This window comes from Coptis chinensis, chromosome 2 (assembly GCF_015680905.1).
Source record: "Coptis chinensis isolate HL-2020 chromosome 2, ASM1568090v1, whole genome shotgun sequence".
NCBI classification, from domain to species: Eukaryota; Viridiplantae; Streptophyta; class Magnoliopsida; order Ranunculales; family Ranunculaceae; genus Coptis; species Coptis chinensis.
In genome coordinates, this window is record NC_141457.1 from 58,973,877 (window position 1) to 58,987,051 (window position 13,175).

The 13,175-nt window shown below is 41.7% G+C and overlaps 1 protein-coding gene across 4 annotated transcripts; it reads right to left on the minus strand.

The window, feature by feature from the left end:
- Positions 1-8,821: 8,821 nt before the first annotated feature.
- On the minus strand, positions 8,822-12,150 carry LOC147516858 (beta-carotene isomerase D27). 4 transcript variants are annotated; one of them, XR_015211212.1, is made up of 9 exons: positions 11,946-12,150; positions 11,756-11,848; positions 11,545-11,649; positions 11,180-11,279; positions 10,886-10,980; positions 10,717-10,797; positions 9,707-9,775; positions 9,389-9,548; positions 8,822-9,244 (listed from the first exon to the last, which is right to left on the minus strand). XR_015211212.1 is itself a non-coding variant. In XM_086589336.1 (9 exons), the coding sequence occupies exons 1-8, from the start codon at positions 12,078-12,080 to the stop codon at positions 9,431-9,433; spliced, it is 768 nt and encodes a 255-aa protein (XP_086445462.1). In that variant the 5' UTR covers positions 12,081-12,150; the 3' UTR covers positions 8,822-9,244; positions 9,389-9,430. The 4 variants fall into 4 exon arrangements, 2 of the variants coding, with proteins under 2 accessions (XP_086445462.1, XP_086445461.1); XR_015211213.1 differs by having other exon boundaries at positions 9,389-9,556; positions 11,946-12,137; XM_086589336.1 differs by having other exon boundaries at positions 9,389-9,520.
- Between the last annotated feature and the right edge of the window lie 1,025 nt (positions 12,151-13,175).

Consider the following 13,175-nt stretch of genomic DNA (forward strand, 5'->3'; position numbering starts at 1 on the left):
CCAGATAAACATGATTTCAGGAAAGGCAAGCAAATGAAGTGGACATGTCACAAAAAAGGGTATGCTATACCAAATGCGCGTCGCCAAGCAAATGAAGATCAAGTCAACGCGTTGCCCCACAAATGACTAAACATGCAGACCATTGGGTAGGACCTGGCTAAACATGCGGAATTTTAGACATTGCGTAGGACCTGGCTGCATAGACTTCATGTTGTTCCCAACACCTATCACCAATGTCTAAAATTCCCACATAATGGGAAAATTGAGACAATCAGAGGAGATCAGGTGGCTGCCAAAACATGCTACACTCTGGCGACAAAGCAGTCCCCACTCCCTTTAGAACCAATGGAGGTGGGACAACCTGCCAAATAGCAATTACAGTTGGATCCCCCTCTCCCGGACCTGGTCCCAAGAGAGAGGGAGGATCCCCCCTCACTGGAGTCGTTAGAGGAAGTGGAAATCGTGGGAGGAAGCTTACCCAAAATGATTTTCAACGGCACCTTGTTGAGTTCTGAAGAACGCCAGACTCTTATACACTTCCTCCGAGAACACAAGGACGTATTTGCTTGGTGATTCGAAGAAATGCTAGGAATTAAGTCCCATCTGGCATGCCACCGACTAAATGTCCGCAGTGATGTAGTAGTAGCCAAACAGAAATCGAGAAAAATAGGTGTTGACAGATCCAAAGCAGTGAAAGCTGAAGTTGAAAAGCTAAAGGTAGCTAATTTTGTCAGGGAAATCAATTTCCCCACCTGGATTTCTAACATTGTCCCAGTACGTAGGAAGAATAGGTCATAGAGAATTTGTATCGACTTTACAGATATGAACCGTGCGTGTCTAAAAGATAGTTACCCTCTACCATGAATTGACAAGTTGGTGGATGCAACAGCTGAACATGAATTGTTATCCTTCACAGATGGGTCGTCTGGCTAAAACCAGATCCTATTACATGAGGAAGACCACAAGCATGCTAGTTTCACAACCGTGGATGGCATGTACTATTACCAAGTCATGCCATTCGGACTGAAAAATGCGGGTGCCACGTACCAACGTTTGGTAAACATGATGTTTGAGGGATTGATAGGCAATATTGTGGAAGTGTATGTAGATGATTTCTTGATCAAAAGCCTAAGATGTGGAGATCACCTTTCCCACCTGAAACGTGCATTTGACATTCTGCGAGAGTATCGCATGAAACTCAACTCAGCGAAATGCGCTTTCGCTATCTCATCAGGGAAGTTTTTAGGATATTTGGTTACTAAGCGAGGAATCGAGGCAAACCCAGATCAGATTGAGGCGCTTATAGAAATGTCTTCACCTAAAAACATGAAAGAGGTCCAAAAAGTCACAGGTAAGTTAGCAACTCTGAATAGGTTAATTTCCAATAGTTCAAATAAGTGCAGACCTTTGTTCCAATTACTGCGAAAAAATACCTCATTTGCATGGACAGAAGGCTGCCAAAAAGCATTCGATCAACTCAAAACGTACCTAGGGTCACCACCAATCCTTTCCAAACCAGTTGAGGGAGAAGTTCTAGGTCTTTATCTCTCTTCATATGACTACAGTATCAGTTCTATATTGATACGTGTGGACGAAAAGAAGGTTGAAAAACCTATCTATTTCTTGAGTCGAACGCTCCTACCGGTAGAAACAAGGTACCCTAAACTCAAAAGAGTCGTTTTAGCCTTTGTTTTTCCGGCAGACAAATTATGACCATATTTCCAATCCCACACTATCAGAGTAATCTCATAATACCAGTTACGATTAGTTCTGGAAAGACCGAACAGGTCAGGAAGGTTAGCTAAGTGGTCCGTGCAACTATCAGAGTATGATATAATCTACGTCCCATAAATCTCAGAGAAGGGTCAGGCACTAGCAGAATTTTTGGGAGATTTCCCAATGACCTACACTGGGTATGACTCAACAATCCCCAGTTCAAATGATAGTACCCTGCTGAAATCTCCAAGTGCGCGTCCAGACCCTTGGGAGCCACGCTCTGGATGGCGACTGTTTGTGGATGGATCTTCAAATGACAAAGGTGCAGGAGTTGGAGCTGTGTTAGTTACTCTTGACAACATGCGACTGGAGAAATATGTTCAGTTAGGTTGGAATGCCTCTAACAATGAAGCAGAGTATGAGGCGACTCTTGCTAGCCTCACGATGGCTCTCAACCTGGGCTTAACACACCTTACTGTTTTTAGTGACTCGCAGCTAGTTGTGTTTCAAGTAGATGGAGATTACGAGGCCAGAGATGAACGAATGGAAAAATACCTGGAACTGGTAAGGGGTCTTCAGAGTAAGTTCTAGAATATTGAGTTTTATCAACTGCCCCGCTCAGAAAATCGACACGCAAATGCGCTAGCATATGTTGCCTCAATGTTGGGCAACTGTGAGTCTCGCTCCATCCCTATAGAGTTCCAGGACAAACCTAGCATCCATGCACCCAATGTTACAGCAGTTTGTGTTATTCCAGTCACCACACCAAACTAGATGGATCCATACAAGTCTTACCTTAAGGACGAGACACTCCCAGAGGATAGGAACACGACAAAGTGCCTGCTTGCAAAGGTACCAAGATGCACCCTCATTAAGGATGATTTATACAAGATGTCATTCCTGGGGCCTCACCTACGATGTCTCTCCCCGGACCTCGCTAAACAGGTCATGCGAGAGGTTCACGAAGGAGTTTGTGGCAACCACGCTGGGGGCAGAACACTCACTCTCAAGATCCTAAGGTAAAGGTACTTTTGGCCTTACATGCAAAAGGATGAACAAGTTTTTTCCCACAACAGAGCTACACCCATTGGCCAGCCCATGGCCATTTGCGCAATGGAGAACTAACATTGTAGGACCCTTGCCACCCACCCTCGACAATATCAGATTCTTACTGGTCACGACGGACTACTTCACCAAGTGGATAGAAGCAGTTCCACTCATCTTCATTCGAGAAAAGGATGTCAGAAAGTTCATTTGGAACAATATTGTATATAGGTTTGGCATACCCGGGTCATCATCTCATATAATTGGCAACAGTTTGTTGGTGGATCGGTGCCCGAGCTCTGTGAAGAGTTGCACATCACCCATCATTTTTCAACCCCAAGGTATCCACAAGGCAATGGCAAGGTTGAGGCCTCCAATAGAGTTATTTTGGATAACATGAAGCTCAAACTAGATGACGCGAAGGGTTTGTGGGTCGAGGAATTATCTAAAGTCCTATGGGCGTACCGAACTACACCCAGACGATCGACTGGTGAGTCTCCATTTTCACTGACCTACAGAACTGAAGCTGTCATACCTCCCGAACTGGTAGCCCCCACTCAGAAATCAGACATTGTGCAGACACTGGACAATGAAGAGTTATTATGCAGATAAATGGATCTCCTAGATGAAAAGCGGGAAGGCACCGCATTACGTTTGGCTGCCAACCAGCAGATTCTGAAGTGATCATATGATAAGAGAGTCCGAATTCGGGCTTTCAAATCCGGCGATCTAGTTCTTCGTGAGATCTCAGAGCATAACGACAAGCTAGGGCCCAACTGGGAGGGACCCTACATTGTCGACAAGGTCGGCCGAACTGGTTTTTACTACTTACGTACTGTTGAAAGGGACGTTATTGTCAAACCATGGAATGCAGAGCACCTCCGCAAGTACTATCAGTAAATTATTATTTCATACTTCTTTATGCATTATTTATTCTCTCCAGTTATCAATAAAGTTCCTCACCTTGCAATCTAATCTCTTCCTTGCGTCAGCTCTTTATTTATTATCCACAATGGACTAAGCCTTTAGGGAATTAACTACTCATTATCTGTTCAAGAATATTGTATGCCAATTTGCTTTGGAACCAGAGATACTGTGTTTGGGGATGCAGCATGAACTATACGCCAATTCTTTAAAACTGAGATTATCCTCGATGGGTTAAGCCTTTAAGGAATCTAACCACACTAACTGTTTAGTAAATTGTATGCCAGCTTGACTTAGAACCAGAGATAGTGTTCTTGGGAGCCCGAACTGTATGCCAGTTCCTTGCGTTCTCATAACATCACTAATGGGGGTTACTGGAAAGATTTGGGTTGGATCCATATCCTAGCACACGATCACTAGCCTAGAATTATATCGGCATGATTGTGCTGAGGAAGACTCCCCCACTGTTGCTCTGGCGATAACCTATTTATTTTTTAAATAAATAGGACATATCGTTATTAAACACAATATCGTGCTCAAGGCACTAAGTTACCTTCGCATAGACATACAGCTCCTCTGTGACGCTGTTTCTCTATTACGATCGAACTTTCAGTTATGGTTAAACTTGAACGGCTCCCATGATATCCTGATCAGATTCTGGTTACGCCTCTATTTAACCTGTTTAGCCTATTAGGGTCACCTATTGTTGTTCCAAATGAACTTTGGGGGCATCAGGGGTAGAATGTGCATAGTAGTTCATGTCATAATATGATGTATAACATAGAATGTCTTAAATGCATGCGTAAACTAGAAGAGCTGCAATGCTCAGTAAGTAAATAGTATGTGAGCAACATAGCTCAATATTACAGACCCATATAAATATTGTTTCAAAATAAATGTTTTCTAAATCATGAATTGAATAGCTAAGTCTTTACTTAGCTTGTTGAGCAAGGGTAGAATTGAATTTCGGTTCAGCATCACTACTTGCTATTGCACCAGCATCAAGAGCTCCTAGGCCACTCTCAGGAACTGACTTTGCGGTTGGATTGGCTGGGACGGTTGAGGGCTGAACATAACATTCACCTGAAACAGGCACAGGCAAAAAAGGAAGATGGACGTCAGGCATGTCGTCATCGGTGTCTTCTCCAGAAGATGAGGAAGCATCAAGCATAAGTTCATTCTGAATCGCTGAGATACTAGTAGTCAGGTCAGGAAATAAGATGAAAGGGTTAGTCACTCACCCCTGATCAACTACCTGAGAAACGTACCCAGTAGCCTCAATAGCCTCCTCAAACTTAACTTGTTTGGCTGCATTAAAGGAGTCTTCAGAAACATCAAGTACTCTCAGGGCAAAATGAATAGCATTTTCAGTTGACCTCTTCTTTACTTCTTGCATCACCTTAGAATAGAACTCAGAGGTCTCTGCCAAGAGATCACCAGCCTTCTTTTCATAACGTAAACGCTTCTTTTTGAGAGCTCTCTCATAACCTGTCATAACTTCATTAGTATGAGTAATGGCCTGGCCAAGGGTTATCATCTCGGTATTCCTACGGTTAAGCTCCTCCTGGACTTGGTCATTCTTTGCTTGTAGTGTGGTGAATTGGGAGTGCAACTCCAAGAATTTCACTTTCCAAAAGGCAGCCTCGGCAGCTCCCTTTTGGGCCTTATCTAGAGAGTTTCGAAGGTTGGCAATCGTCTCTCTCATGTTCCTAAAATCAGCATCTGACTTCTTCTCTTTGGCCAAAAGTTGGTCGACATGGGTTTGCAGTTCCTCAGCTCTTTTCTCAGCAACCTCTTTCGCCTAGTTCAACTCACCAGTGGCCATGTCATCGGCAGCTGTACTGGCTGAGGTCACAAAGATTGGTTCTTTCATGGCCAAGAAGTTATTCACTAACTGAAAAAGAATATAGGGTGTGCAAGCAACACAATGAGAAAAATAGGACATTGTACAGAGAAGGAAATTTTACCTTAGCAAGATAAACGACAGATATGTGAAATGACAGATCCAGACTACCAGCCATACTAGCTTCAGCTCTATCAATAGGAAGTCGCGCAGCTTCTAGAACTCCAAGCGCGATGTCAACATCATTAACTGAGTGCTTATTGGTAACGGGAAGCTCATCAGGTCGGCCCCAATGCCTCATCTCCACGATCATCTCCCTTTCAGGAGAGTCTGGGGATTATGGCAAGAATGGCATATCATCTACCCTCCTCCTCCTATGTGCATCCCCAACTTGAGGAGGAAGGAGAGCAACAGTTACAGCGCCCGTCTCAATGACACCTTTCCCCTTTCGGTCATCGAGGAGGGAAGGATTAGCAGTCAACGGTACATGGTTACCAACCTGTTCAAAACCTACGAGAGGGTCTGGAACTGGTAGTGGTGCAGTAACTTCCTCAAAAAACTTACCCAAACTTGGAACATTCACAGAGCCTTAAAAGATGTCTCTTTATCCACAGATAGAGGACGAAATTTGGTTCTCTTACTTTAGGCTGTAGCACCAGGAGCAAGAGCAAAATCAGTTCTCTTCGACTTTGAGCGGTTAAACACACGTACTTCCCTTTTAAAATTGCTAGTAGCCAAAAGTTTGTGCGGCAGTTCAAGGCCCCTCCCACCAGTGATTACACAATCATCACTGACATCAGGCTCTTGAACTATACCTGATGTGGCAGCGTCACTGGAAGTCATGATAGAACTCTTCTCTTTACAGTTTCCCTTTCTTCTAGTATTAAGAGAAGATTCGTCCTGACCTGGAGGAGGAGGAAGAAGACCATCATCTTGATCTACAAGAGGAGGGAGTACTGTGCACCTAGAGTTCACAGTGTTAATCCCAAACGGAGAAAAGCCGGGGGCAAGTGTCAGCAGTTCTTCAACAGACATGTTGAAATACTCAAAGAGGCGGGTGGGACCAGGAACTACCACCCAGGGCATCCTCTGGTCTTTGGAGATCTTGTTGATGAAATTCACAGTAGCAGCATCAGTTGCGGTAAGTTGGTTCCATGGGGAAGAGTCACCTAAGAGATAATAACAAGAGAAATCAGTTGAAAGCACTTATGGAGGATTTGTAAATTCATGAGAAAATATGCTTACTGGTCGGTACATGAGTATGTTTTATGGGTACAGGAATCCCCACTGATTCGCCATGAGCATCTTGAGGACGAAGGTCCCACTCATCACCCAGCACTCGAATGTGGTGATCAGCCCAACCATCATCACTGTGTTTTCCCTTGAAGAAGACGATCGGAGCATTCTTGTCCCTACTCATAAGGTAGTAGTAAGACTGGTCCCGAATGCGACGGACCTCATAAAAATACCCAAACATCTATATGTTCAAGACGAATCCATGCCTATTTGCCAGTATGGCAGAGTACATGACAGTTTTGTAAAACATGGGCGCCGCTTGACCAAGGACAAGATTGAAGTGGATCAGACACTCCCTCAATAATGGGTAGAGAGGAAGAGTGAGACCGGCCCTGAGTTGGCCAATTGTGACGAGCGCAACCTCCTTGTAGGCTAACTCATTAGATAATCTCCCCCACTCAAGCCCAATATTGGCAGGGATGTGAAATCTCTCTCTAATCAGCTCTAGGGAAGAGAGATCCCCGAAGTTGATAAGTGACCAATTTGGGTTCGTCATAGTCAGAAAGAGTAGAAAGTTTGAATTTTTAGTTAAACCCTAGCGGGAGAGCAAAAAGTTCATATACAGGGAAAGCTAGCAGAAGAGATAAGGAAGATTCTCTCTCCAAGCCCCTCATATACAGATGGGATGGACGGTTACGATTAACCCAAGCGTTGCGCCTTTTCGGGATGGAACTGCCATCATTACCTTTTTCGGGAAACGGCGTGTTTGCTCGAGCCATCTTTTCAGAGCTTTAATTAGGTGAGTCCGTAAGCAGTTCCAACAACTGTTTATGAAAAAGATTCTCGCTCCAAAAGCAGAGTCGCTTCAAGCGCCCGCATGCTAGATGGCACGAGAGGGGGTATCTGTAAGGGGGATTTCCTGTCATTGACTAAGATGACACGTGGGCGGGAAATGACCTAGGACTATGGATACCCGGAATAAGACGAGAACCATCGGATTAGTTCTGGGAATAAGTTATCTCGTGTTTATCACGGGTGTGTCATAAGCATGTGCTAGTCACGTGACAAGCCGCTTCTGAATATACCAGTTCTCCAAGTCGTTAGGAACTGATGAAGACAGTTCCTAAACATAAGAAAACTGAAGAGGGCGATCTTTGATGATAAGGAAGGAATCAGAATGACATATCTTTAAGAGTTAACTTTTAGATCTAATCTTCCCATATGCGATGGGGTTATTATGACCAACAAGGAAATCTACCTCTAATAAGATATGATCTAGATTCAGACTTCCATAAAGAGAGGATTCCTAATAGAAAGGCAGAGTCCAAAGATAGAAGGGAACTCACAAGCGGTGAGGCCAACCCTAATCCTAGGACTCTCAAGGCTCTTTCTATATAAGCCATAGAAATTCGCTCTTAGGAACTACGTGAAATAGAGTTTGATTCTTCTAAATAAACAAGGAGATACATAGGTAGCCGCAAGACGGTTCAACCCTGAACATTAAATCATTTCATCCCTTTTCCATCAAAATAAAAAAGTTATGAATCACAAGATCATTGAGGAGGATCAGGAGATACTCATAAAATCCCCTACAATCTTGATTAGACAGTCCCCATTACTCATTTCTGTTAACTAGCAGAACCCATGACAACTATCCATACCTTCAGTGGTTGGATTCATCTGGTGAACCTGCATTTCGATCAAACACACCCCCTACTGGCCCTACCCCCAGCTAGGAAGTAGGTAGATGATGCATGCGATTCACAAACAAGCATACAGTACTTATTATGAACTTAGCACTAGCTAGAGTTAAGAAGGTAAGCAGCATATACCCAAACCTCCTTATTCTGCTACTCTTTAAGGCGGCAAAGTCAGGTAGCTTCTAGAAGTTACAGGATAAAATGGAAGGTACAAATATATGGTAATTGTCAGTGAGATTGTAAAAATGGAAATGAACAGTTTATTTTGTACTTTAAAATTTTTAACCTTTCACCAAATTACTATGTAATTATGTATTCCACTTGTGGGTGAGACTGATAGACACAAGGGAGCACAATAAAGACAGACAAACCACATATATGTGGTTTACTACTTTAATATACATTTCTCAAAGCAAACCATTCTAAAGAATCTCCGAGGGAAGATCTACAGAAACCTGGAAGTGCCACTATAACTGGTTACAACCTTGTGAAATAAACAAAATTACAGATGAAAAGAACCATCTCTTATGTGTGCCAGGAGTTGAGAATCATTCTACTGTACATTTATAAATGGAATTGGATGTTTTCATATCTATCAATGGATGATAATCCAATGTTGTTTCATCAGGGCAAACCGTTATTCTTATAATTTGGGGCACTGCATTTCATTGGCACTTCTACTTAATTCTCTCCGCCGGGTTGCATTTGGGCATATCTCCAAACAAGGCTCACTCAAGGCCTTATCTTCTGCTGGAATAGGAGGAAGTACTCCAAACTTGAACTGCCAGATAAAATTACATGAGCAGGAGTGCAGCAAAATGCCTCTAACCATATATTCATATAGAGTTTAAGAAGGAAAAATATCCAATGAATCGTTTCGTGAGAGTGATTGGATTCAGTTGTTTGAAAATTTGAATTCACTCACCTTTCTTATACCCAGGAAGATGAGAAAATAAATAGGCATGTGTCAATAGTAAATATGTTCCATGCATGTTCCGAAACGAGTAATTTCAGCATAGAGGTAAATATATATCTTCAAGGTCCTTCTTATCATCTCCTATAGATGCATATGCACTGTAAAACAACTGGAGTACTGGATTATATTATTAGTACTGAAAACAACAAAGACAGGTTATGCTTTTGGTACTCATTTTAATGATAACTAAGATAGCTGCTGTCTTGCTGAAGGAACAGTTTACATGCAGTAGCTGCTTCAAATATATGTACTTTCTGGAGAACTTACCTGACAGCTATAATCACTGAAATCAGGCTCCATCACTAACGGCACCCCCATGTACTTCTTAAAGAAAGTCTGAAAGGCAAACCACATGACAGGTTTTAGAAAGAATTGTTGTACAAGGGGTTAGATAATCGGATAGAACCAAAGGACAGAGGAAGAACGGAGGTACACTCCAATATGCACACCCAAAAGTGTTTAGAAACTAAAGTTTGTTTAAACATCTAGGAATATCTCACGAGCATAGTATTTAGTGGCAACAAACCAAACTTCTCAGTGTGTGAAAGGTAATAGAGTTTCTCTAAAAGGCCATCATATCTCAGTCCATTTCTTGATCGTGATCATCGTAATTAAGCACTACAGTCCGACCCTAGTTGACTTATTTACACCATAACAATGAATAATTTTGTCTCTCAAGGATTTCGGGGGTGTTCTGAGAATAAAAGCTCAGAATGAAAGCAAGCTCCACAACGACAAATTACTCAAAATGCAAGTTTAATACCAACGTTGTAACTTCATCTTGCAGCAAGAGGCTGATCTGTGAAATTAGAATATACTCCCTCGATTGTGATCGAAGATCTCCAGAATACGGAGCGTAGACTTATTAACAGGCCATACTTGCAACTTCCAAGTTTGTGCCATGTCCAGATGAAATCTGTAAAAGGATTTCTATCCTCTTCATAGCAGGGCACAGATCGACACCAACTTCTGACCAATAGTGTTCTCAAAGAAATTGGCCTTTGGCTACCAGCGTGTAACATAATCCTCATTGTTTTCATACTGTTTAAGAAGATGACTATTGTATAACTGAAAAGTAAATATAACATCTTACACAACGACATCATCATCAACTTATACACTTCAATGTGAGATATAGGACAATGGACACTGAGATGTAAAACGAAATTCCATTACTACAAAAAGAAAAAAAAGCAACGTAAACATGGAGGGAACAGACACAGATGAGAGAAAATTGGTTGATTTGAGATAATATCTTATCTATGGTTGGAACAGACCTGAGTTGGCAGCTTACATGTGTTGATACAAATCCCTACACATTTGCTTTCTTCTAAGTACTTGCATTTCTCTACCAACACCTGTATAAATTCATTACCAACAGTCATGGAATGACATACACGAATGCATCCAACAATTTAAATCAAATAGGGAGCTCAAGATCATTACTCCAGTTATTTCCAATGAGGATCCATCAGGAAGATCGACAGAGTTCACTTTGCAGGGGCCCATAAGCCATTGACAGGAGAGCGCAGTCACCCTTGCTTCAAACCATACAGTAAGGTTAGATGATGGACACTAGCTTAAGCAAATAAAATTTTCCTGTGAAGGAAGTGTATTAGTCATCTAGTCAGTAGTAGACAACCAAGATAATCTGTTTATTTGACTTAACATGTAAACTGTAAAAGCACAAGGCAAAAAATACTTTAAAAGCAATTAGCAAAGAGGGAAGAAATAACTCACCGACCATTATGGCAGCCACTTTCCCCCTTCCTAAAGGTGCCACAAGCATTTTAAAAAGTTCCAGTAAGAATGGAGGAAACAATGATCTTAAAATTCGGACCTGCAGCATGTCAAAATTGAAAAGAGTACCAAGTTTAGATTGCAACAGAAAGCTCAGCGATACGCGTAAATCAGAGTCCATGATATAGTAGCCTCTTGAACAAAAGTCTACATCAATTAGTTCCTCAAAGGCTCAAACACAATATTCACAAAAGAGAAAAACATTTTAAATAAAAGTGTGGCTACTTGTATATTGCGTATAACTCAAACAACATTCAATTTGTGTTTAGAAAAGAGTTGAGTTGCTGAAAGAACTAAGAACTTACCGCAGCATCCACAGTTTCTGAATTGTTTCGATTCTTCATCATGAGACGATTCGCGACTTCAATAAGTCCATCATATCCAGGCATGTCTGAATCCCATCCAACTTCCTACATGCATACATACCTTTTAAGTATAAAATGACACACAGTACTCCGTACTAAAATGTAAACTAATTTGCAACAAGTCACCAAAACAGTAGACTGTAGACCTCACCTGTACCATTTTGTTCCGAAACAAGGTGAGAAATAAATGATCAAAGACTCCAGGCTTGTACTCATAGTTAACAACTTCAGCTGTAGTTTCAACCTGGGAAGGCCAAAGAATGAAAACTTTTGAGATATGAACATGGATATTGTGAAGGCTAATTATTAGAAGTACGCAGAAGAATGAGGAATTATTGAACCGGTTGAGAGCGAAGAAGACGAGAGCGTTTGACGACGTGGAAACTTGGGATGCTGTGACTGATGGTGTATTGAGGTAGAGACTGTGAAGCCAAGGAGAAGGTGAGTGGACGATGAAGCAGACTGATTGGCAACATGATGTGATGTGTCTAGAAAGATAACGGTTAACGGATTTAAGCGGGTGTGTTTGTTACTTTGTGTTTCATCACTAGTATTTAGCCCGTGACTAGTATATAGCACATGCCGTGCCAACGGCACTGTTCCAAATTAGGCCCAAAAGAACCCCAGCAACTCAATACATTGAATGATAAAAACCCAGCCCACACATATCAAATCAACAATAATTCAGTACTCTTTCAAATTAACATTTTAAATCACACATATCCTATAAGACTTTGGATCTACTGTGTCATAACTTGTGAGAAACAATCGTAGCCACCGGATGGGGCCCTGCGGCCCCCCACACCAAGCTTTTTTATTAGATAGATTACCACATACTTGTCCAATTGATTAGAGCATCATCAACGCGCTAATTATGACACGTCAACATAAATTGAAATTTTGGTTATGTTTGAACGCAAATTGCTATAATTAACAAACATTGAAACGAGAATAGTCGTCCCGTCCTTTATTAAAAAAAAAATCATATGGGTTATTTTGCCCCCCTCCTGAAAAAATCATTCGGCCAAAAGAAAAATATTAACTTTGATGAAATTTTCTCTCCTGTAGTTAAAATGACTTTTATCATGGTGGTATTGGGTCTGACCGTAAGTATGAACCTAGAGGTTGAGCAACTAGATGTCAAGACAGTTTTTCTTCATAGAAACATTGAAGAAGATGTCTACATGGACCAGTCAAAGGGGTTTGAGATCAAAGGCAAGGAACACCTGGTTTGCAAGCTAAGAAAGAGTTTGTATGGGTTAAAGCAGGCACCGAGACAGTGTGTGGTACATAAAGTTTGATTCTTTTATGATGAAGCATTGCTACATGAAGTCCGCTTCCGATCATTGTGTGTTTGTTCAGAAATTTCCAAATGGGGATTTCATAGTGCTCTTGTTATATGTGGATGATGTGTTGATAGTTGGCCAAAATATCAACAAGATATCCAAGCTGAAGAAAGACTTGAGTAAGTCCTTTGAGATGAACAATTTGGGTCAAGCAAAACAGATACTTGGGATGCAGATCACTCATGTCAGAAAGAGTGGGAAGTTGTGGCTTTCTCAAGAAAGCTA

Coding starts and splice junctions, on each gene's coding strand:
- LOC147516858 (XM_086589335.1), bottom strand. CDS start 12,080: ATGTTGCCAATCAGTCTGCTTCATCGTCCACTCACCTTCTCCTTGGCT. Junction 10,981..11,179: donor AGTGGCTGCCATAATGGTCG/GTGAGTTATTTC, acceptor TATGGTTTGAAG/CAAGGGTGACTGCGCTCTCC. Junction 9,776..10,716: donor CATGTAAGCTGCCAACTCAG/GTCTGTTCCAAC, acceptor TTTGCCTTTCAG/ACTTTCTTTAAGAAGTACAT.